General features: G+C 34.7%; 3 protein-coding genes across 8 annotated transcripts; 1 reads left to right on the forward strand and 2 right to left on the reverse strand.

The window, feature by feature from the left end:
• Positions 1–3,963: 3,963 nt before the first annotated feature.
• Positions 3,964–16,750, reverse strand: LOC129570281 (phosphatidylinositol transfer protein beta isoform). Of its 2 annotated transcripts, none has more exons than XM_055449828.1 (7): positions 16,596–16,750; positions 8,216–8,246; positions 7,573–7,836; positions 6,326–6,403; positions 5,231–5,340; positions 4,966–5,145; positions 3,964–4,331 (listed from the first exon to the last, which is right to left on the reverse strand). In XM_055449828.1, the coding sequence occupies exons 1-7, from the start codon at positions 16,610–16,612 to the stop codon at positions 4,199–4,201; spliced, it is 813 nt and encodes a 270-aa protein (XP_055305803.1). In that variant the 5' UTR covers positions 16,613–16,750; the 3' UTR covers positions 3,964–4,198. The 2 variants fall into 2 exon arrangements, with proteins under 2 accessions (XP_055305803.1, XP_055305802.1); XM_055449827.1 differs by lacking the exon at positions 6,326–6,403 and adding an exon at positions 6,654–6,731.
• Positions 16,751–17,505: 755 nt separating this feature from the next.
• Positions 17,506–20,683, forward strand: LOC129570300 (regulator of telomere elongation helicase 1 homolog). 2 transcript variants are annotated; one of them, XM_055449850.1, is made up of 9 exons: positions 17,506–17,778; positions 17,846–17,974; positions 18,059–18,534; positions 18,601–18,741; positions 18,823–19,142; positions 19,211–19,420; positions 19,482–20,142; positions 20,216–20,329; positions 20,388–20,683. In XM_055449850.1, the coding sequence occupies exons 1-9, from the start codon at positions 17,640–17,642 to the stop codon at positions 20,481–20,483; spliced, it is 2,286 nt and encodes a 761-aa protein (XP_055305825.1). In that variant the 5' UTR covers positions 17,506–17,639; the 3' UTR covers positions 20,484–20,683. The 2 variants fall into 2 exon arrangements, with proteins under 2 accessions (XP_055305825.1, XP_055305826.1); XM_055449851.1 differs by having other exon boundaries at positions 17,675–17,793.
• LOC129570301 (mitochondrial enolase superfamily member 1-like) lies at positions 20,668–24,358 on the reverse strand. Of its 4 annotated transcripts, none has more exons than XM_055449856.1 (8): positions 24,237–24,358; positions 23,241–23,362; positions 22,938–23,159; positions 22,345–22,467; positions 22,132–22,282; positions 21,912–22,069; positions 21,447–21,753; positions 20,668–21,254 (listed from the first exon to the last, which is right to left on the reverse strand). In XM_055449856.1, exons 2-8 carry the CDS (start codon positions 23,340–23,342, stop codon positions 20,956–20,958), a joined length of 1,362 nt encoding a protein of 453 aa, XP_055305831.1. In that variant the 5' UTR covers positions 23,343–23,362; positions 24,237–24,358; the 3' UTR covers positions 20,668–20,955. The 4 variants fall into 4 exon arrangements, with proteins under 4 accessions (XP_055305831.1, XP_055305829.1, XP_055305828.1 ...); XM_055449854.1 differs by having other exon boundaries at positions 23,241–23,458; positions 24,237–24,355; XM_055449853.1 differs by having other exon boundaries at positions 23,241–23,525; positions 24,237–24,355.
• Between the last annotated feature and the right edge of the window lie 533 nt (positions 24,359–24,891).

Consider the following 24,891-nt stretch of genomic DNA (forward strand, 5'->3'; position numbering starts at 1 on the left):
TTCCATCCATTCGAATATAATACAATTAGAACAATTTCTGTAATAGATAATGAATTTTACTAAAATCTGTTGTTGTTTTTTCAATGTTTTTTTTTTTTCTTTCACTTTCTCTCAATCGTTTTGTTATATACCGTGTATTTTAAGAAAGCCATTCCAAAAATCCGTGTGACCGATCGTTTGAAAATATATTATTAATATATGTCTTAAATGTTTATTTAAATGTCAGTGTTAATTTGAATGAAATATGTTAAAGCCCGAACAAAAATGTCAAATAACAAACAAGATTAATGCAATAAACGTACGTGTTAATCGCTAAATGCGCTGCTTCATCAAATAAATTGTTTTTTTTTTTTCCTCTGTTCATGTTCTATAATTCGATTCAATTGCAATTGTTTCTATTTACATATTCTATATCAGATCAAAACGAAACATAGAAAACCTAAAAATGCTAAGAAAAATTTGGTGTACAGCAAAAACCGAAAAATTAAGGTGTGGAGAATCGAATGAGAGCATCCATTGCTGGTGGATGACCGAATTTTGTCTTCCCAAAAACAATGGTGTAAAAACTCAATCGAACTGAAATTAATGCCCGCGACTGAAATGTAACACCGGAGCATCCAATTGTAATGGACTATTTTAAATGAGCAACTTGTTTATTTGAACCGTTTTTTGTTTCCATCTTGGTTTTTCTCATCGCTTCACTCAAAATTGGTTCTATCAAAAAAACCGCATCGAAAAATGTACAATTGATGTCAATGAGAAATTGAGTCTCGAAAAAATGATGAGTTTTTGTCTCTTTGTACGCTTATTATATTCAAAATGGACATTCAGATTTTAATTTGCGAAGAAAAATGTAAAAAAAAAAAAAATTGGTAGCATTTTCTGTTCTTTAATATATGTATTTAAATGTTGCATTGATTCTCTGGTTCCGAGAGTGGGAATATCTTATGCTTTATGTTGATGTGGTAACATTGTTGTTCGCTCTCAACTCGCTGGAATATTTTCAACCAAATCGGAAGAAGCCTCAATCGCTATTTTTGGCTGTACGTTTCTTTTGGCCCAGAGTCAAAGAAATTTGATGAAAGCGAAGTCGAATATGTGGTGAACGGCGATTAAGAACGGAAAAAGTCTTAATGTTTTGTAAGTATGTTTATTTATTGTGGAAAATCGCCAATTTTCTCCTCTTCTTAAGTTCAAATTCTTTGACTTCTAGAGAAATAAGTTGACTTTTGAAGAGAATTCCTCAATTTATCGAGAAAAAAAAATCGTTGATCTCTACACAATTTTCTAATTTTTTGGGGGAATTTAACAAAAATGTGCGGAGTTCCACTTAAAATCTGATAAATTAAAAAAAGAATTAAGAAAATACGTTGGTTTGGATTTGTTTTTGAAAATACGTCAATTTTCAAAGAAAGTCTTGGGAAAAATCCATAACTCTACCGTAATTTTTCTTCAACTTTGCCAAAAACAAACAAATTTTACGCAAAATTCTGTTTAAAACTCCAAATTTCCATCCAAAAATGCCGACTTAAGGCAAAGTATGTGAATCGCGAATCACAACTATAAGATTTTTTCCATCTATTGTCGACAAATGCAAAAAAAAAAAACAAATTTAATATCTCCAAGTTTCATGTCGTATTACAAAAAGAAGTTCAGTTGAGTTTTCTCAATTACCGTTCACCACAGTTGATCGCTCTGCGTTTACCCGTTTTAGAATTTTCTGTTTGACATCTTTTTTCATCACTAGTAGTGATTTCATGTTCATAAACAATGCATCACATAATGAAATGTGTGTTTTGTCTATCAATATCGATAAATCTGCATTTGTTTTTTTTTCTCTTCAAGTCAAGGTTAAATGTAACAATAAAAGAGTGAATTTTTTTTTCTTTGCTTGCGAAAAAAAAATCGCGAAAACGAATGTAGTTGATTAGTTAAAAAATGGAGACACCTTGAAAAAAAAAAAACAAGTCAAAAATGTAGTAAATGGATGTTAATGCTGGAATAGGGTTTATTTTTTTATGTGGCAAATCTTTCAATGGGCATTCATTTAAAGATGAATCACTTTCCTTTGGTTCAACAATTGAAACATTCAATCCCATTGACTCAGATTTGGTTTTTCTGTGGTTAAATACTATTAATATTGCATCAATTGCACGGGGCTAACCCAATAAAAACTACACACTGACTCAAACGAATTTATCAATTTGCATCTTAATTACATTCGTGAGCATTTCACAGTTTTTTCTCTCTCATTGTTTATCTAATTTCATTGTTGTTGTTTGTCTAAGTGTTGAGCACAAGTCGTCGTAGTCGAGAAGGTTGTGGGGCGAATGAACTCTAAGCTCATTGAGTTCATATATGAACTTTGAACTCTCAATTGCCGTTCTCAATGAGATGTGCATGATCCCAAAGGTAAATTTTCTGGGCAAAAATTGAACCCAGCCAATTTTTGAGGAAAATTGAAAATTGTTTCAACATTCATAGGCTTTCTGTCGGATTGAATGTTTCACAAACAATCTATTTCTTTAAATTGATTGGATTTTTTAAATTCTTTTCCGCTTCATTTTTTAGATAAATTCAATGATTTTCTAATATTTTTATATTTTGATTTTTTTCTCATTTTTTCAATTAAGTTTTTTTTTTTATCAACAACTTTTTCTTTCAAATTGAATTTTTCTCCTGGATTCAAAAAGTATTCGAATTTAAAATTCTTCTGAATTCATAAATAGTTAGGGTGCAGTCACACTAGGAAACATGGATTGAAAACATGTTTCCAGTTCCCCATAAGATCCTGTGTATTTTTGTTTCCACTAAAATGTTTCCTGTAAACAAAATTACATTATGGGATGTTTCCAATCCATGTTTCTTACTGCACCCTTAAAGGCTAATTTTGTTGAAAAGATTCTTTTTCTAGAGGCAATTTTTGTTTCTACACACAAGGAAGTATTTTTCAGACAAAATTTGTATGGAAGAAAATAAATGTTGTTTTAGATATCTTAATTCTGGGTTATTTTTATCAGAAAAAATAAATTGTACCAAAAATCTCCCTGTGTGTAAAATGATTTGATTTAGTTTCTAAATTAATGTTGATCGAATGTGTCAAAATTTCGAATGAAAACAATTTTCAATAGCTTCAAAAATTACAATTTCCCGCTCAAAAATCAAAAAGCCTGATGGATTTGGGTTGATTAATTGGGCTAAGATCAAACTCTTCGTCACATTTTTATAAGGAAAAGAAATCAAATTAATTCCAAAAGTTCATTTGCCCTGTTTTCTAGTTTACTTCTGAGTCCATTCAATGAACTTCAATGCTCAATCAACTTTCGGTTGAGCGTGTTTTCACCTCAATCACCCATACCCCACTACGTCCGACTGGTGCCGCTGTCGTGTTAATTAAACATATTATCACCGTAAAGTGCGCGACGTAGCCAAAATCCGTCGATTGCACAAAGAGATAGACGAAGAGGCAAAATGGCAAAAAAAAATGGATAGTGGTGAGAACTGAAGGGAAATTGTCGTTGTAGATGCTTTTGCTCTCTATGCCACAAACAAAAATTAACAGTTCAATTGTTGTGTGTGTGTGTGTGTGTGTGTGTTTAGCCGTCCATTCTCAGACGCGTCTACGCTCTATTCAACTAATTTAAACCAGCTGACATCGGATTTTCTGTGTCATGCCAATGCGATGTGAGATCGATGATAAAAATCGTTTTTTTCCTTAACCTCTGTATGTTATTCTCTGCGTATTAATTGAGTTTTCCTCTATTTCACTAACGTTTTTTTTTTTATTTGTTTATAACAAGAATTTTCCTTTTCCTTCAGTTGTCTGCTTAAGATTTTTCTTCTTTTCTATTTAATTTTTTAGTTGTGTTATTGCCAAAATGTTAAGTTTGTGTGTCTGTGATAATGTGTGCTAATCCCACACCGATCCTAAGACTCTTCTCCCCAAAAAAATGACTTTCCTCGTAATTTACAACAAATTTTCTTTTTCATTCGTTTTTATTTTTCCATAATTCTTTTTTTTGTTTTGCTTTCACTTTCAATTTATTTATAGAATTTTGCAAATTTTTTTTTACTGTTTAATTTTTTGTTAAATATTTAAATGTTGGTTCAGCTTCCGTCGATTTCTCATGCAACACACATGTTTTTTTTTTCTCATTGCGTTGCGAATGGAGACGAGAGGGGCAACTTGACATTTTACTTATTCAGCACGCATTCCACGCACATCTCCATGTTGACGCTGTCGATCTAATTCCTCTTTGGTTTTGTCTTCCAGAGCACGAATGTCCTCCATTGTCAAACCATACCAACGATCCATCCAACAGAACAGTTGACTGAAATAAAAATGTACAGAAATGGCGCGATTAATCAAAACTGGCACTTTTCGGGTATTTAAAGGACTATTTGTTCAATAAAATCGATTTGAATTGAAATTCAATTTCAACGAATTCTCGAAGAAATGAACGTTTTCAAATTTAAAAAAAAAAACGATCAAAAATTGTAATATTCGGTCAGTGCCACTAAAAAAAATATCCACACTCATCTAGTGCGTGAGACGCATGGTCACTCATTTAGTGAGTGAGACGCATGCGGATGGGATGAAGCAAAGCGAAAGGGAAGTGCGCAACTAGAACATAGAGTCAATGGGTACTACGTGTTTGTGTTTGTGTCCGTATTCTAACGACGGAGTGACGAAATGTATGCGCGCTATATCGTTCGTTCGTATGGAGTTGCCCGCTCCTCTTTCGCTTTGCTTCATCTCATCCGCGTGCGTCTCACGCACTAGATGAGTGTGGATATTTTTTTAGTGGCACTCACCGAATATTACAATGTATGAAAACGATTGAGCAATTTTTTTAAGACTACAAAGTTTCCCATTAGAGTTCACTAAAAAAAAAATTAACATAAATTCTCGTCTAAAGTCAAAAGCCGCGAATTTTTGTACAAAAAAAATGCAAATCAACTCACCGATGGAACACGGTGAACAGCCTTCGTTCAGTTTTCTGAATGAAACTCTCCACTTTTGACTGCAAACCCAACCATTTGAATTCACAAGTTACCAATTTGTAACAAGTCATCACAGGCGTTACATTATTCTTCCAATCGGGGCCAACCAATGGTCCACGGCCCGTTTTCTCCGATTTAAATCTGTGAAAATTGAATAGAAGAGAGAGTTGGTTAGTTAGCAATTTTTCTTCATTTTTTCCTAAATAATGTGTGTGCTCCAACTTACGTGGCTGGATCCTCTGCTGCTTTGTAGTCATTTGTGGCGACTGGATCGTTGGCAATGTCGATGTGAACCACTTCTCTGGTTTTCAATTTGTCAGCGGGTAGCTCGTGCACCTGAAACACATTTTTAAAAAAAGGCATTAAAAGTAGTTCTTCTTCAAAATAAATCTACAAACAAAAATTTGGGTGGTATCAAAGGCAATGGCATAGGTCAAGTGTTGCCATTTAAGGTAAGAATGTGGATTAGCGTTATGTCAGTCAAAGAACAAGAATAAATCACGGCAAAAAGATTTTTTTGACACGAATAAAAATATTGCAATCGCGTGACGTGATTCCAAGTTAGTGAAAGTGATGACAAAACAATATTTGTCGAATCCCTTTTCTTGAGACACCTAAAAATAATCCTTGTTCTTTTCGTGACATTGAGGTGGTATTTTTGGCTAATTTTGACAGTCATGCGATCTATTGGATTTTGGATTGGACATAGGGAACTACGTTTCACTACGTTTGTTTGGGACATAGGGAAAGTGCCACAATACATTTCAAATGTAAGTCATTTGACACATTGCAGTCAATGCCATCTCAATTCCAACTCATTGAATCATTGTATTTTTCGGTAACTTTTTTCAAACGTGTATGGCTTTACTAGAATATAATCAATTTTACGGCAACGCTAGCAGCTTCTCTGTGGGGGCCGGTACTATGCGTTAGCCAAAACGTATTGATGTTTCGCAATGGTTACTCGATGCATTTGCCAAAATACTATGATTTTTTTACTCTCTTCTACGATGTGTGTGCAGAGAAGCTGCTAGTGTCGCCGTAAAGTTGATTATATTCAACTCAAGCCACACACGATTGAAAAAAGTTGCTCGAAATATTCGATGATTCAATAAGCTGGTTTAGAGATGTCATTGGCTGTTTTTTGGTATTCTGGCAATATATTTATGGTTTGGGAAGGGAGAATATGCTCTATTTTCTTTAGATTTTTTTGGATAAGTGCAAGCAATCATTTCGAAAGGTGAAGGTAGGGCGGGGAAGAGAACACAAAAACACACAGCCAACAACATGCAATTGGTTTCACACGCTGCATGGCACTTACATTGTTTTGATTGCCAACATCACCGATGTGTAACGTTTCAATACAAATAATAAAATTCTCTTTCATATATCCCGGATTCTATACACATTTTTTACGACGACACCGCACGATATTTTTTTTTTTTTGGTTTCAATATAGTACCCAATACCAGACATTAGTTTTTTTAAATTCCATTTGTACAAATAATAACAGTCGACCGACAACAAGAAGGTTTTTTTAAACGAGAAACGACACCAAACACCAGGTTGCAATTACGTTTAAAAAAAAGGAAGAAAAAAGAGAAAAGAGAGAAATACTAATTAATGACTTGCTCAAAGTCGACACTTACGTTTGATTTGTCACCGTTATCCGGCAAATGTAACGTTTCAACGGTCAACGTGAAATTTTTTTTCATATACTTTGGATTCTATTTTTTTTGTTATTGGTAAATAAATTGATTAGTTCAACAAATTTTGAGGGAAAAAATGAAAAGTAAATTTGTTGGCTTGAAATTGAAATTTGGAATTCAAAGGAGAATTTTCATTAAAAAAATTGATTGAAATTTTTTTTTAATTGAAATTCAATAATTTTGCCAATTTTTTATATTTTTAATTTTGGATTTTAAACGATTTTCCGGCCAAATAATGAAGAAATTGAGCACTTTTTTTTGGCAAAATAGGCAAGTTTGGATTGCTTTAAATCGATTTAAAAAGACTTTGAAATTCCATTGAAAATGGCTTGAAAAGAAAAATTATTAAATTTGCAAGGGAACAAAATTATGAAATTTAAATTAAAAAAATGTTAGAAATTGAATTGAAAATAAAAAAAAAATCATTGGAAATTTTTAGAGTTCGTGAATTAATTTCATAATCATTGATTGTTTATCAATGAAATTGACAGATAGAAATAATCTAAAAGGACGAAATCAACGAAAAAACGAACTGTCTGTGAATAGATACAAATATCTAAGAAAATGTCTAAAATTGGAAGTTTTCTTCAAGCAAAAAGCCTTGAGATTCATTACTAAAAAGAATCGTGATATTCTCATGTTACGGTGTGTCAGAATCGATAATAATTGTTCGTTTGCCTTGGACCTTTTGTAAAAAAAAAGGTTTTGTGTCTATCGTTGACATTTTGACATTTGCCGCTTTGAATTCCAATTTCAATTGCAGTATAAGCCATTCATTCAATCAAATATATAGTAAAACAGAGGCGCTCTGTCTCTTTCTCTCGCTCTCTCTCTCTCTGTGTGTGTGTTTCACACATACGGTTAGGACTGTTCGGCAGTATGGGTAGGCATTCCATGCTTCTTCGTGTATTTCTAGTGAGCCTTTTGGTGCCACCAAACGAATGAATGCGGGCACTTTCGAAGCCAAATGGTATATTTTATAGGTGTATTGTCCCGAACTGTATTTGCCATTGAGAAGTGGATGATCGGTGAACGGTTCGTTTTTTATAACTTCGATGCCTTCGCCACCACCCGTTTCATTTTTCGACGCTTCGGCCACCGAAAATAATTGAGCTACTTGGTACTGAAAATAAGAACGAGAACGATAGATCTATTAGATAGAGCCAATCAATGCTTATAACATTTTGTGTTGCGCTGTGTTTGTATTCCGTGTTGTTTCAGATTGCCCGCATTCAATGACAACGTAAACATCAATCAATTTGAATAATTGATCGAGTTTATTAGCAATGCACACCAAAGCAATTTGAATCACATGGAATGCGGCTCATTGAATCCAATAATAGAGTCATTCAACAACATGTGAACGATGCACAACCAATGTGTGTGTGTGTGTTGGTTTTTTTCTCGGCCGACTACAATTACACGTGATAATAATTTAACGATTTCTGACACGGAAACAGCTGACACACAAAAAAAAAACCTGTTTTATGTAATATACTCACCTCTTCAACGGTCAATGGCAAAGTAACACGGCTGTTTTGATGAGAAGGGGAAAAAGAGAAGGAAGAGAAAATTTATTAGTAGATTTGGTGGAGAAAAAATGTTGGGAAAGGAAAAAAGCTAAAAATACTTGCAAAAAAAAATGGAAAAATAACAAAACCAAGGGCAAAAATGGCAGAAATAACGCAAAAATGTCAAAGAAAGTGAAAAATGACCCAAAATTTGAATAAAAAACTTAAAAAGCGAAAAAGTCATAAAAAAACGAAAAATTGCAAAAAAATCGTCTGTTTTTTTCTCTCAAAAACGCGAAGAGTGAATGACCAATGCAAAAAAATTAATGCTTAAATCGCATTCCCACTTGTCTATCGATAAGTGTAAAAAGTAGCGGATTATGACACCGTCACCTATTGTTTCGGCATATAATTAATTACAACCTTTGACAAATGATTCACTTGTCACTTGATTCATGTGCAATGGAACGAGCGCTATCGCCTTATTTCGCTTTTTCAATGCTTCAGCACCGCTAATCTAAGGAGGATTTATTCAAGAGGCGTTAATATGTAAAGAAGGAAGCATAGCGTTTGTTCGATGTAATGAAGGTATTTCGGGCAGAATGAATCGATTTTGTTGAATGGCACATCGATTCAACGGGCAAAAGACCGATTTAGATAACCCACATAAATGAGCACAAATTTGGAACTCGGAGTTTTTCAACAGTTTGTACTGTGTGATTCGTCCTTTTCATCCCATTTCAATGCACTATTTCTTCCTCCGCATTGGATTTTTCCCATTTACTGTCGTGAAATTGGGTTAATATCTCATACATAATTAATTGAAGTGAGCGCCAAAATTCCAATTCATTTGCAATAATTCAAGATTTCACCGACAACAATAGTTCTTTTCAGACCGAGCTCTTCAATTGGAATGGGAAATCGAGAGAGTTCTTTCGGGTGGAATTGGAATTGAAGCGATTTACATTGAAAAAGTGCTTTTCCATTCGAATTGGAAATTAAAACGAGCTATTCTATGCAAATTAAGAATAATAATGAATTTGAATGAAGTTCAGAACAAAATGAATAAATGGATTGAAGAAGTTTTCCAAAGAGTTCATTTTGAATCAATATATTCGACTGAAAAATGCAATTTACATATCGAAACTATGTTCCTTGAAATGCTCATTCACGTTGGAATGCGTTTTGTTTATGGTAGATAGATGGAATTATTCATAGAGAATAGACCGTGTCTATTAGACATCTAAAGGAAAAATACACAAAAATTGAAAAAAAAATAAACGTCGACTCGTTCGCTTTGAAGAAAGATTTTAGTGATGAGTTCATCAATGATGCAAAAAGGAGCATACAATATATAGGGAGATTATCAGTGAGCTCACGATCAAAACAATGAATGCGCCCATAACTTCATTTATGACTCATAAGTGAGCTTAAACTCTTTCTATTTTATAAAAACTCTCTGTTTTTTTTATATCATCATCAAATGTGCTCTAAAAATTGGATCCACATGAAAATTGACCTCTAAAAATCAAGCTTCACAAAAATTGGGCTAAGCTCAATGAGCTCCATAAAATGAGTTGTAAACATTCAGCACCAAAGAGCATGCATTTTAAAACATACTAGAGTCTAGTATTTCTAGACGCTGCAAGGCAATAATGCTTGTTGATGTTTGTTGAACATTTGAAAAGATGCACAAAACTGTTAGATTCCCGTTACACCGTTCCAAATCGTACAAATTCAATTCACAATGCATATAAAATTCCACCTTAAAATTCGCATAAATTTTATTAACCGTTCAAATGAAGAACCACATTTGAGTTGCATCTGAGACTATACAAAGAGTTGAAACGTGAAAAAGTAAACATACACAATGATTATCATGTTTTTGCTATGTACATTCTCTCTCTCTCAAGAGAGAGAGAGAGAGAGAGAGAGAGAGAGAGAGAGAGACTCTCTTTTTTGCTTTGTTCCTTTTATTTGCGATGCTATTTTCGTACGACTATTGTAATTGTTGTTGTACCCCATGGCTGTTGTGTTTACAGTTTTGTTATTGTTGTTGTCGTCACAAAGTTATTGTTATTTGTTGTGCACAACATTGTTAGTTTTTGTCGACTCATCGCGTCGTGTTTGGAGAAAGCAAGTGAAGTGTTTCAATTTTCGTTTTCATTGGAATCAAAGTTCAATTTTGTGTGAGGCCACTTGGGATATACGGCTGTGACCATTTAGCAAATGAAATTATGCCTTGTGACACGACGGTTTGTGCTGACCATTTCACCATAGTCATGCACATCCCACTCTGATTCGCAATTTAATCAAATGGAATTCGATTGAAATGCAACGAAAACTCGAAACTCATCAACATCTCACACAACGTACAAGTGTAAATGGGTCATTTCGAGCACATTGTTTTTGAGTAAAATCTAACATCCATTTATACGGGTGTTGGGATATCGCCTTACTTCGGATAGAATACAATTGCATTGAACATAATTTATTCTGTTTACATTACTGTAAACAGTTCAGGGTATTGAACAGAAGCAAATTTTATCGCCGGAACCACATTCCACAACAATGGAATTTAATTTTGGGCTATAATATAATTTCGTTGATGTGAACAAGTGTCGACCTTCTCAATCTATTTTTGGTCTCGGTTTATGCGGAAGACGATGAACGGTCGGACAGAGAATTGGCTTCACATTCTCAGTTGAGCATTTCTCATAGCGGGAAAATTGACTTCTGACAATCTTACACTCAAACTATCAGTGCCGCAGTCTAGCAGTCACTTATTCTCAAGCAGTCACTCAAATTGACCGACTCGAAAAGATTGAGCGACCCAACTGACAGATGAAGGAGTCTGCATTCGATTTTAATGAACGAAAAATTCTTATTCGGATGAAAAAAAACACTATTTGAACAAGGATCTCACTCAAAATGTGTCAATTTTTAAATCGGTTTTACAGTGGATTTCATGTTTTCATCCTTTATTCAGATTTTTAAATTCGAAAACAATTCTTTTTACATTCCGTGTCATTATCTCTGGTTCAATATCAATCTCATTGTAAATTTATACCAAAAATTATTCTAAACATAATTTGTTCTTCTTCTACTTTCATGTGTTCTCGTTGTTTCTTTAATTCCACCTGTTTTTGTTGTTTCTCTAGTTTCATATGTTTTGTTGGACTCTCCAATTTCACGTGCAATATATATATCAGTTTGATTCTCTTCCTTCAACGTTTATTTATTAATTACGTTGTTGTTATGTGAATATTTTCAATGACTATAATAGACTCGTTGTTTGAAAACGATTTCTATTTTCTTTAGCGAATCAATTATTACCATGGAATAATTAAACGTTCCAATCATAATGAGAACCATTTCAGACAAGATAAACAAAGTCTTCAAGTAAAAAATTGATAAATCAAAAGTAAATGAATGATTCCTGAACTTCGAATAAAAGAATTTAGAGCAGTAAACATAAATTATATTGGTCTGAATCATTAATTCGAGTGAGTCATATTCGGTTCAGATTGGAATCGTTTCTATGAAAAAATGATGAGGTGTCTTGTTGGCGCGTCAATCAATACATAAATACCATAAATTATACAAGAGTTACTTGAAAAACTGGCATAAACTGTTGATAAATATCTCATAAAACGCAATGAAAGCAAACCATTTATTCCATACAGAACATCAATATCTCAAATATTGATGAATGTCGACAAAAGTGATAAGAAATGCTAATATTCATGATGATTCGCGATTGTAATTCAAGGCTTACACGATGTTTTCCATTGCGAAATTTTGTCGTGATAAAAATATAATTTATGGTTTCTTATCGATTTCTAACGGAATGCTTTATCGCTTCCGTGCAGCAAAAACACATTTTTTTCAATATATTTGAAATTATTCACCACCAAGCTCTTTGTTTGAATGTAAAAATAATCAGGTATTGGTTTTCATTTCACTCCGAAAAATAAACGGGTTTCATTTATTCAGCCGAGCATTCCGTAGCTGACATATTGAATCATAAGGGATAATTTATGTGAATCTCATGACGTCGACCGTTTTTAATTTGCATTGGCTCATTGTTCTAAACCATTGCCAAATGCGATTATATTTTCCAGGGATCGAAAACGGTTTGACGTTTCTCATACAAACCGATTTCGGAACGGTTTCACTGCTTTGCTCTCTGTTCATCGGAGCGAACCGTATCAAGCGGAACGTTCTGAGAATGGTTTGTATGGGCAAAGTTCAAGCGGGTTGTCACTGTGTTAGTGTCGTTTACTAATACACGTAAGCATAAACGTTTCTGTGTGCCATACAAACCATTTTACAGAACGTTCCGAATGGTTTGGTTTGTTCACACACTCAGACCAAATATTCGGTTTGGTTTGGTTTCGATCCCTGATATTTTCAACTCCCGCTATTTTTTGAGCTCGTGGCTTTTTTGCCTTTCTCTCTTTTTCTTTAACTCTGTCTCTGTCTTGTCTCTGATTCTGGCGCCGTCTCTGTCTGTGTCTTTATCTCTTCCTCTCTCTTTTTCTGCCTAAAATTCTATTCACCCTTTCCTGCTCAATTCACGGTTTCATTTGTTCTCTACTAATAATTGATCTTCGTATTTTTCTTTAATTCTTTCGCCTCTAATCTCAAATTCGCTCATTTTATATCATTATATCCTTTCTCTTTCGTTCTCAATCCTCCATTCCACCCTTCAATCAGCGAAACATCGCCTGACATTCGCTCTCTGTTGCCAACAAAACGAGTGTTTTACATTCAATCTCGATTAGAATCGCGACACCCAAAAATTGTTCTATCAACAATAAGCGAATCTAAATATTTGCACAAGCCATTCACAGTTCATCGTCTCGGTGTGCCAAGCACACCTAGTCTAAAACCGCACAATGCGTCAGCTATAATAGCCGCAATTCGACCACGACGACGGTCGATTGGTGCAATTTTCCACCAGATTTTCGACGCTTCGAACAGCAGGAAGCAAAACTCATTTATTTCATCGAACGTAATTTATATGGCGGTTGAAATTGTTTGGCATGGCTAAAAATAGCCGAAAAATGAAAACTCAAATCGTAAATTTTCCAATTTAAAACGCAATTTCCCGTTTTTTGTAGCCTAAAATTCGGTTAAAATGCTATTTAGTTTCATGTGGGCTTAGAAAAATGAACAAAACACATTCGCGTGAAAACATGAAAAATCTGTAATGGTCTGGCCTTTGATCGAAACAACCGATCGAATTCCACGGCTCTATTGGCAATCGACTTGTATTGAACATTTGTTTCGGTTATGTATCGAATTCTCTGTGTACTAAATTGAGTTTTCTCTTCTTTTTCTCTCTTCTTCAAAATTGCCGTGTGTCGGCCTAATATCCAGCTATTTGTCTTTATCGCCATCTAAGCCCATTACCCATATCGAACAGAGTCGCTCATTGATATCCATATCATTTAGATTTGAATATCAACTTCCAGCCGAAAATTGTTATCGACTAAAGTTTATCATAAAAGTCACGAATAAAACCATTTGTTGATAATTGAAGTGTTCATATTTCGATCAATTTCAGGCCCAAATGGTGCGAACCATTGCTCCATTGTTTACATGACATGTGCGGCATGGCAAAAATTTCGTTTCCAAATCAATGTCAACGTGCGATATTCGGTGGACGTCATTTAAGTGTTTATTCAATGCTAAGTGTGTCTTTTCATTACGCGCGCAATAAAATAGCGATAATGTCTTTGTGGCTTTTGTCATAGTTGTTTCAAAAGCCACTAAAAATTGTTTGTGCAACGCACCATCTTACGACGGTTAAGGTGTGAACTATTTGTTATTAAACAAGATTACGTCGTCGGCGGCGAATATAATTGGCGTGAATCTCTTAAAGTAGATAACGATAATTGAGGGTCTTTTCATATAATTGCTTTAAATGCTTTAAATGATGATTTCTAACGAAAAAAATAATCGGCTATTGTGATGATTGATTTCGGTGGATTTTCTTTGAAATTCTCGTTGCATTGAACGGCTTTTTTTTCCTTTGAAACGATTCGTGGCGATGAATAAATAGAAAATGGGTGTAATTATATGTTGGTGTTTATGTCGATTACGTCAATGGGCTGAAGCGTGATATCATAATTAAGCATCAATGGAACATGATATGGTTGGCTTGATGACGACCAACCGTGTCTCTTTCTGTTTCTCTCCGTTTCACCCACTTTCTATCTCATTCACTTGCTCTCTTGTCTTTCTCTGTTTCTCTCTTTATCACATTCACTCTTGCCCATTCACTCACTCTTTCTCTATCGCCTTGAGCGATGTGCATTGATGAAATCGAATTTGCATGCAACAAACAGTTTGCTATACGCAACGAAAAAAAACAACACATTGCATAAAACTAACAATGTGGCAGCTGAGAGCGTTCCGCAAACGTGGGACCCAGTCCAAGTGGTCTCATTTCACTGGTGACACACACAATGACGTCGATCAATAGAAAAATATCAATTCAATTAAAACAAATCCCAAAACGACACACAGAGAAACAAAAAACCATACAATGGACTTCGACGTCTTTATTGTTTGCTTCTCTCTCTCTCTCACTCACTCACTTACTCTCTTTGTCCGTCTCGTTCTCTCATAAACAATTTTATCATACTGTCGACGTGTTTGCTTCGTTGGAATTGTACACGCGACCCTGAAAATATCGTAACTTCATGTTCATTAATTGTTGAATAGCAATCAAAATTACAGTTTAATCGGCGTGTTTTCACGTGAAAATTTCACCCTGAAACCGCACAATTGATGTAAAGTCAGAGAGAATTGATTCTATTTCATTGTTAGCTCATCTATTTTGTTCTATTTCTCTGGTCATCGCTTGGAGCGATGGCAGGAGGAAATGAGAAAGGGAGAACATAAATCAGAATCAATGATAAAAAAAAATAGTTTCGCTCATTTTACACACGGTCGAAGTAGAAAAAACGCAAAAAAGAGAAAAAGGCAGGGATTTCAAAAGAGGAAGCGTAAAAATGAGCAAAAAAGACGAGAGACATGGGAAAAAAACAGAGTATTAACGAAAAACACAAGTAATGCGAGTGGCAAAAGTAGAAAAATAGAGAAAAATACAGGAAAAACTTTGACAAAAGAAAAAAAAAACATTTAGAAATTTATGGAGAAAGAAAGAAAAATGAAAAAAGATTGAAATAATGAAGAAAAGAAAAAGAAATCGAGGGAAAAAGAGAGAGAAAGAGAGGGAGAGCGAGCGCGCGAGGGTGAGAGAGCAGGAGCGAAAGTCAATAAACGGAATAAAAATTGAATAGCAAACTTGGATTGAATAATGCGAGAAATGACACATTTAACTATTTGGTGCTTCCGGGTGGCGTGTACTCGCTCGCTCACACACTCTCTCGTCCGTTCGCAATTCAATTACAACAAAATCACAGAATCACAATTGAATTTCAATTGTACTGGGCTGGAAGATCATAAATTAGCATCGATTTTGTTTTCTGATCGTGGGTCGGTCCTGGTATTCATTTCGGTGATGTTTGATTTACATTGGAATGGTTGAGAAAATCGATTTTGATTTCATGACAGTTTGACTCAGTCGATTCTCCGTTTTTTTTTTTTTTTTTCATTTCAACACACACCATAAACATGCATATATCCATTTGAAAGTAATCCGAAGTAAAGCACCGTGAGCGAGCGATGTAAAAAAACATACACGCGATACAACAAATAAATGGAACGTTATGTCTCGGTCTTCAATACAATGGAGAGAGAGCGAAACGTGTGACAGACAAGCACGTCGATTGTGCGCGCACCAAAACACACAAACAAATAGAGGCCGCCGTCGAATGACAAACACTCAAACACACACACACACACATAAACCAAACACTGTCACTTACAATGGCAAAGCGAGAGAGAGAAAAATGTTGAGTCGACTGTGTATTTCAGTTGGGTTTTTTTTTTCGGTTCTATTTATTTTCGTTTGTCAATGAAAACATATCGAATTCGATGTTGTTTGTCAATTTTCATGTGTGAAAAACACGTTTCAGGTGTTTTGCATGGAGTTTCGTTGATTCGTCATCATTCGATTTTTAGATATGGATATGATTCATAATTGGCCACCAAACACTGGCACACAATATACGCACGCACACACACTCACACCTCCATACATTTCGACACCACGATGACGGCAACGGCTGACACTTTATAATTTCAACTCTTTTTTTCTCTTCATCTTTCTTTTTGCTAATCTTTTTTTTTCACTCTCCTTCGTTTTTTTTTAACAGAAAAAAAATCCGGACTGAAACTGCCACATTTTTGCCGTTGATCAATTGAACCGAATGTGTGTGACAGAAATACTTACAATTCTTTGATTAACATGATGGATTTTTACAACAATTTTCTTTTCTTTTGCACACACTTAGAGCTTAGCGGTTCGGGGCACACGGACACACGAACTTATCGCTACTTCGTTTTAAAACGTACTAAATGTGACTCGATTCTCTGTCTCTTTTGATACCGAACACGGGCTGAGTGAGCAAACGAACGTGTGTGTGTGAGTATGCATAACATAACGTCGCTCTGCGCCTGTGTATCATTCGGCAAAACGATGCTATAGTCGACATACTCACACACACGGTGTGCATAGATACTGTCTCAAGTGATGGGTTTTTTTTGCGTATGTCGTCTTTTACATCAATACACAAAACATGCACTACAAAAGTGAAAAGCGATGACAGTTCATACGTACGGTCTATCGCATGACTGTGTGCGATTTTGCCGAGTCTGCGTGGACACATCACTAGTTTCAGTTTTCAATCGGTTCACATTTTACACGTACATAAGATGTGAGCGCGCAATTTGGAATAGTTGAATTGAACCGAGCGATTTTTGTCGGATATTCAAACAATTTAGATCGACATTTTTTTCAAAGCCAATTTCAATGAATTAAATGGATTTTTCATGATATTTCCTGTTTTTCTTGTCTTTTTTCCATTGGAACGTGTTTTAAGATAGACATAGAACAATTTCATTCAAAATAAGAACTATAGCATGCACAATGTTTACCAAATACAAAGAAATAATCTACACTGAAGTATCGTATTAAATCTGTATAATTGAGCTGTCAATAATCTTGTTGATATCTGAGATGCGCTGACACATAAATGGTATAGATTCAATACGATGTATGTGTATTAGTAAACGTGTTTGATTGTATTTCACATCCACCGTTTATTTGTATGCATGCGAATTTAACGACTCAAAAGTTGCAATAAGTTTGCAACAATCAGTGGCGAAAAACTGGTCTTTGACGTCATTGGCGAGTGCAATTTATTGTTTGTTGTTGCAAAAGAAAATTCCCAACTTTTCGATAAAAATTGTAGATACGTGATAATTTTTGCCAAAAATGGCAAAGCATAAGGTTGTTATTGATGATATTTTGGTGGAGTTCAGCCACGAACCGTACGATATCCAAAAAACGTACATGAAAAGTATGATTCAAGCATTGAAAACTGGACAACGCGCCATTTTGGAATCGCCAACAGGTTGACTTGAAAAAAGTGATGAAACATTAGAATTTTTTTTTTGCAATTTCGTTAATGTTTTTTTCAGGCACTGGAAAAACATTGAGTTTGTTGTGCTCAACTTTGGCGTGGATTGGAAAACGTACCGGCAATGAAAGTGGTGCTACCACATATAAGGTGATATACGCAACTCGAACTCACACACAAATTAAAAAAGGTATCAATTCAATTAACGACACAATTTAATGGCTGAGTAGATAAGTTTTTTTTTATTCATTTTTATTGTTTTTTTTATCTATAGCGATGAAAGAATTAAAAAAAAGCCCTTATAAAAAAGTCAAAGCGGCAGTTCTTGGTTCACGCGATGAGCTATGTATTCATCCAGATGTGAAAAACTTGAAGACCAATGACGAAAAAATTGATAAATGCCAACTATTGAGAGACGAAAATAATTGCGAATTTTATAAGAATTTGACAGGAGATGTGGGACCATTGAAAGAACCAATACTTGACATCGAAGATCTTTGCAAGTATGGGAAGCAGAATCACTGTTGTCCATATTTTATGTCGCGTAAAAGAACTGAAGAAGCGAAAATCATATTCATGCCTTACAACTACTTATTCGTTCCAAAATTACGCGATACTATGGAAATCGATATGAAAAATGCTGTCGTGATTATTGATGAAGCCCATAATATTCCGGACGTTTGCCTTAATGCTGCATCTAAGCACATCTCAACCAAAAACATATCAAACGCACTTGACGGTTTGGATTATGTAATAGAAAATCTAATATTTTGTAAAATATTTTAATTGAAACAAGTTTGCTTTTTTTTCTTAAAGATTATTGAGAATTCAAGTACAATGGAAGCTGGCGCTAATGATTTGAAGAAATCATTATCGGATCTTTTCAAGAAATTGATAGATATTAAAACTGGTACAAAACACGGTGGATTCATATTCGAACTGTTGGAGAGCGTTGAGGTAAGCTGTTATGGAATCATAACTGATTCAATTTTTTTTTTAAATCTTTTAAATAACATGTTGATGTATTTTTTTCAAAAGATTGACATGCACAGTATTGATATGTTGGGAAAGTTGATCAAGTTTTTGAAAACACAACCGAAAAATGACCATGGTTTGCAAAAACTCGATGGATTACGTAATATACAAGACTTCCTGAAAATCATTTTTTGGAGTGCCGACCAAGATTTTGATTCGGAAAGGGATCGCGCAAATTTTCTAGACAGATTAAATCGATTATATAAAGTGCATGCTGAAGTAGAAGAAGAAGAAGAAAAAGAAGAAGAAGAAGAAGCAGCAGCAGAAGAGGGTAACGGTCGAAAAATAATACTGCATTTTATATGCCTTTCTCCAGCAATCGGGTAAATATTAGGAAAAAATTATTCGATAGCGAAATATTGAGTTAAACGATGATTTTCGTATATTTTAGAATGCATAGCTTACTTGCACAAAATCTGCACTCTTTGATTATGACGAGTGGTACTCTGGCTCCGTTAGAACCATTCGCTAAAGAACTGGAAATCGAAATTCCAATACAACTAGAAATCCCATCACACATCATTGATCAAGAACAAGTGTTTGCACGAATTTTATCTAGAGGCGTTGATATTGGACCGTTCGATTCCATAAAGAAACACATGTAATTAAAATCACTTCTCACATTTAAAGAAACAAAATGCTAATTTATATGGTTTTTTTAGGGGAATCGCTTATTTGTTAACTATTGGACGCACTCTACTAAAATTATCTGAAGTTATACCTGACGGAATTTTGGTTTTCTTTCGTCAATACGATGTAATGGAGAAGTGTGTAGAGACTTGGCAAGACCAAAACGAAGGGGATATTTGGTCAAATATTGAAGAACAAAAAAAGATCTTCGTTGAATCAAAAAATAGAGACGAGTTTAAACAATCAATGAATGACTACGTGGCAAAAATTAATGAACAAAATAGCAAAGGAGCCATTTTTATGGCGGTAGCGAGAGGAAAGGTCAGCGAGGGTTTGAATTTCAGCGATAAGTACGGTCGTTGCGTTATGATGGTTGGTCTTCCATTACGAACGTGGAGTGATTTGAAGATCAAACTGAGACGAGAGTATTTTGATAAGAACCCGCAAATTGGATTTGCGGGAAGGGATTGGTGTTATTTGGATGCATGCAGAGCTGCCAACCAGGCCATAGGTAGAGTCATTCGACATCGAAATGATTATGGAGCTATTTTGCTTTGCGATGATCGTATCGGACAATATAAATCCAATTTCTCATCTTGGATAAAAGAACACTTATCGAGACAACATCCCGAAGAAACGTTTCAGTCGATGTGGACTAATTTAGACACATTTTTCTTAAATGCAAAGAAAATGGTATATATTTGTAATTCAAAGGAAATAGATGAAATCGTTTTAACAATGTTAATTTTAACGTCTATACTTGCAGTACCCCGAGCCGAAAGAAATTGCTTTTGAAGAAGTATACAACGATGAAGCAGCAACAAATGATGAGGATAGCGAAGAAAATAACGATGAAACTATTTCATCCCAGGCTACAAACGTAATAGACTTAAATTAACTTTCAAGTTTTTATAATCACAATTACACATTCATTACAGAGTTCTATCGGTGAGTTGTGTGGAGAAGGTACACCTTCAAAGCGCCTTAAGATGGAGGACAACAATGTAAATCAAACACAGACAGTATTTGACTGACTGCAATGTCAAACAAATAAAAACTTTTGACCAAGAAAAAATCTGAATGAAATGAACAACTAAAGAAATAACGAATAGAACAGACGAAAACCTAAATTAGGTTACCTAATCCAGAAAAGCTATGTATAGCTTATATAGTGTATACACTTTGTTGTAAAAAAAAAATAATTCGCATTACAATAAATACATTACGTTAGCAATATTTGGTTTTTGACTTTAATTCCGAGAAAATATCCTTTTTCAAAGCAAAGACAATTATTTGTACATTCTTATGTTTGAATGATACATTTTTCCATATTTTATTATAGTGCTTTTTTTTTAGAATGTCCTTTGATGAATACTCCTTATTTTCTATTTTGACTCACATTTTGTTCAATTTTCTAATTTACATCTCCAAAACATTGATGAATTGATTTTTCAAATATTCGAATAAAAACAATCCATTTATTGCCCAAAAGAATTCGAGACCAATTTAGTATTTAATTTCTTTCATAATACCTAATTTGAACATATTTTGCCATTCGCTGCCATTTGGATATTCAAACTTGACGATTGCATCTTTCTTCAGTTCGGTACTGTATCCAGGCGCAGTGGGTGCCAAGTAATGAGCATTTTTCACATTGGTTGGATTGACAAATTGTTCATGCTGTTGATCAACGTACTCCACATATCGATCGGTGTTTGTGCAAGACACTGACGTAAAGTCCCACATTTGCAAATGTTGAACCATTTCACAAAGACCGACTCCACCAGCGTGTGGACATACTTTCACTGGAACAATCAAATGGAAACAAAAAGAAAATCATCAACGGTTAGGTTTTTAAAAGTGTTAACGAAGAACAGACATTGAGATTTCATTTCATTATTCAAAGAGAACTTCGGATATTGACCATGTAAATAAAAAATCTAGCCTATAAAAACATTGACAACAATTTCATAATGCGTAAAAAATTTCATTCTCACCTCCAAACTTCTTGGCCATAAAATAAACTGATAATATTTCATTCACTCCACCGATGCGAGCAGAATCAATCTGACAGAATTCCAATGCGCCGGCTTGCAAGAATTGTTTGAACATAATTCGGTTCATGCACGCTTCACCCGAAGCAACGCCGATTCCGTATGGTTTCAATGCCTTGGCAATGGTGGCATGGCCCAGGGCATCATCAGGAGATGTTGGCTCTTCAATCCACCAAATTTTGAATTCAGACAAATTTTTCATCCATTCAATCGCCTCATTTACGTCCCAGATTTGATTTGCGTCAACCATCTGTGAGAAGAATTGAAGTCAGTTGTTTTAGAACAAAAATACCAACTACAACGGTATTTGGATTTTTTTTTGACTGAACGGATTTTCTGAACATTTAATTGAATGGCTATACAACTACTCAGTCAAAATCGATTGAATGATTAGACGAGTGAACTCACCAACTTATTCTTCCATCCGATTTCTTCGCGCACCAGACGACATCGATGGCGGTCGTCCTCTAAATTTTGACCAACTTTCAATTTGAATGCATTAAATCCTTGGGCCAAATACTCTTTGCACAAGCTACGGCGATACTCATCGGAGTAGCCGATCCAACCTGGAAATGTTGGGAAATGAATTAGTTTTTAAACAGAATAATATGAGAAAAAAACAACTTACCAACTTGCGTGGTATAACACGGGTAGCCATTCTTTAGGAGTTCATCAATTCGCTGCTGTTTGCCATTCTGACCCTCTTTCAACATTTTTACAGCTTCAGCCGGTGTCACCACATCACTTATGTAACGGAAATCGATCGTTGATACCAGCAACTGGACGTTTGTGAATTGAATTTTGAGAATTTTGATAGACAAAAGGTAATAATTGAACCTACTACAGGATCCATGTCACACAATAGGCGCCAAAGTGGTTTTTTCTCCAGTTTTGCCCAGAGATCCCATAGTGCATTGATGATAGCACTAACAGCCAGGTGCATCACACCTTTCTCTGGACCAAGCTATTCAAACATGATTTAGAATAAGGATTGATTGAGTGGTATTTAGTGCGATGACGGGAAGTAGCAATTTCTTTAAAAAATTATTCACGCGAGTTTACGTATGATTGAGCTCATTAGCCTATTTATAATCATCGACTGTCTATGTTTTAGCAAAAGCATAAATTCTTCAATTTTGATGTATGATTCACAAAATTTTGGTTTAAATAAATCCCATGAAATTCAAAGATCATCAAAACAATTCAAATTCCACTTCTCTGTTCTCCAAACACAACCGTTTACGGTATCATTCATTATAAATGATCCACATTTACATGATATTTATTTTTCCAATAAATGTGCGGTTCGTTCTTGTCATGAGTGGCAAAATTCACTCCGATATGCATCTACTCTATGTTTAGTTCGCATATCAAAATAAAATTGACATAATCGCAATAAATTTGCAAACCATTTGTGTAAACAGACAGACTCACCCATCTCATTTGAGTTTCGCTGGTTAGCTCTCGCCAGAATATACCGAATCGTGCGTAAATATCATTGCGCAAATGACGATCGACAATCAATGTACTGAGTGCTTTGCAGCCCATCCGAACAATTTCATTGCCACGGCCGAGAGTGAAAGTCAATCCGTAGCCTTCAATCGATTCATTCGTTTTGATTGTTACATAAACACACGAGTAATCCGGGTCAGTGTGCTGCGAATGAGGAAATGCAAACGATCATTTTAAATAGAAATGGTTTTATTCGCTTGAAAATATGTAAACGTATCTACTTACCATTGCATCAGACCCATGGCCACCCAATGAAGTAGGCCAGCGTATATCTTTTGCATCAACTGACACGATTTTCAGAGTTTCTTTGATATTCGACAGCGACATTTTTGACTTGGTTTTCGTTCCTTGAGTAAAATTCACGTTCAATAAATCAATTTCACTTCAATTGAACTTGGACTGAATTTTTTTCTCTTGTAACTAACAAGATTTGAATGAATTTACTATTTTTATGTGTGAATGTTTATGTTTTGATCAACTTTTTCAATTATTTCGAGCAAATTTCAATTTCTTTCGATGAAAATTCAATAAATTTGCAGAGTTTGACTCAGGCGACAGATATATGCTTTAGCATAGAAAAAATATCCGCATATTTTTTGGTTTGTCCACTTTCAGTATATAACGGCACCCAGCTTCATCGAGTATCAGCACGCACACTGAACGTGGTAGTATAGAACGGTTTGTTTACAAAGAAAAAAAATTGTTTATAAACAAAATCTTTCCGAGTTGTACAGCGCAATGTATTTGAGCGAATCACTCTAAAGTAATTTGTAATAGAGAAAGTAATCGCGAAAGTAATTTACGTGTAAAAATCTCTATTACTTTTCAAAAGTATTTTACACGTAAATTACTTTCTCTATTACAAATTACTTTAGAGTGATTTGCCCCTCGGCAGCAATGCTGTCCTATGTTAAGGTTTTGTGCTGTATAGTTCTGGTAGATTTTGTTTATAAACAATTTTTTTCTTCGTAAACAAACCGTCCTATACTACCACGTTCAGTGTGCGTGCTGATACTCGATGAAGCTGGGTGCCGTTATATACTGAAAGTGAACAAACCAAAAAATATGCGGATATTTTTTCTATGCTAAAGCATATATCTGTCGCCTGAGTCAAACTCTGTAAATTTGATACAAATCTAAGATTTTGAACCAAATTCGAAAATTTTCAAACCAAATTTCACTTTTTTTTTTATGAAAATGTCCAACTTTAATGAAAAATACCATTTATTTCCTTAGAAGAATGCAATCACCACTGCATTCAGAGCCAAAATTAAACTCGGCACCAAAATTCTGATTGTTTTATAGTCAAAATACACCTTGACCGGCTTACTTAATCGAGTGATATGACAGAATTTCTTATGATAACCGACAATTTTATTCCAGTTTTTACACGAACCAGATACTGATATCGCATGAAATGTGTTGTTGTTATGGCAATTATATCAGTTCAAGTACATTGAGTATTATTTACAATTTCATGTTTGTGTTTTTCTCTTGATAACTGCAACAGAATAACGTCATAACCGATTCGTTCTGATGAAGCAGCTCGTCGACTGTGGAATTTTTTTTGGATGGAATCTCCAAATTTAGATTTGAAATAAATAAAATCATTGAGATTGTGGATTTTAAATGCCAAAATTTGCATGATTCAAAAAAATTTACCTGGAGAAAGTCCAAAACAATCTCTCTTTTTTTCATACAACATAAATACAGCCCAGTTCGACTTGTTTGTTATTACCTCGTCTATGCATTTCAGAAGCAAAAAGTGTTCAATTCATGACACTTTTAATTGAAAAATTGTTAGTATCGATGCACTAATGCGTCCTGGGCCTCATTGTTATTAAATCGAGTTGAACTTCAGTTTGAGATTATTTTT

Source organism: Sitodiplosis mosellana, unplaced genomic scaffold (genome assembly GCF_009176505.1).
Source record: "Sitodiplosis mosellana isolate CC-2019 unplaced genomic scaffold, AAFC_SMos_1.0 Smas_scaffold_52, whole genome shotgun sequence".
NCBI classification, from domain to species: Eukaryota; Metazoa; Arthropoda; class Insecta; order Diptera; family Cecidomyiidae; genus Sitodiplosis; species Sitodiplosis mosellana.

Bases quoted from the DNA above. Each gene is read 5' to 3' on its own strand.
- LOC129570281 (XM_055449828.1), bottom strand. The intron at 6,404-7,572 runs GTATGTGTGAAA...AAATGTGTATAG, and splicing joins ACTGCCGAACAGTCCTAACC to AATCCGGGATATATGAAAGA. The intron at 4,332-4,965 runs GTGAGTTGATTT...TTTTTATTTCAG, and splicing joins CTGTTCACCGTGTTCCATCG to TCAACTGTTCTGTTGGATGG.
- LOC129570300 (XM_055449850.1), top strand. From the start codon at position 17,640: ATGGCAAAGCATAAGGTTGTTATTGATGATATTTTGGTGGAGTTCAGC. The intron at 19,143-19,210 runs GTAAATATTAGG...CGTATATTTTAG, and splicing joins TGCCTTTCTCCAGCAATCGG to AATGCATAGCTTACTTGCAC. The intron at 20,330-20,387 runs GTAATAGACTTA...CATTCATTACAG, and splicing joins TTTCATCCCAGGCTACAAAC to AGTTCTATCGGTGAGTTGTG.
- LOC129570301 (XM_055449856.1), bottom strand. From the start codon at position 23,342: ATGTCGCTGTCGAATATCAAAGAAACTCTGAAAATCGTGTCAGTTGAT. The intron at 22,070-22,131 runs GTAAGTTGTTTT...CAACATTTCCAG, and splicing joins GTGTTATACCACGCAAGTTG to GTTGGATCGGCTACTCCGAT. The intron at 21,754-21,911 runs GTGAGTTCACTC...TTCTTCTCACAG, and splicing joins TCGGATGGAAGAATAAGTTG to ATGGTTGACGCAAATCAAAT.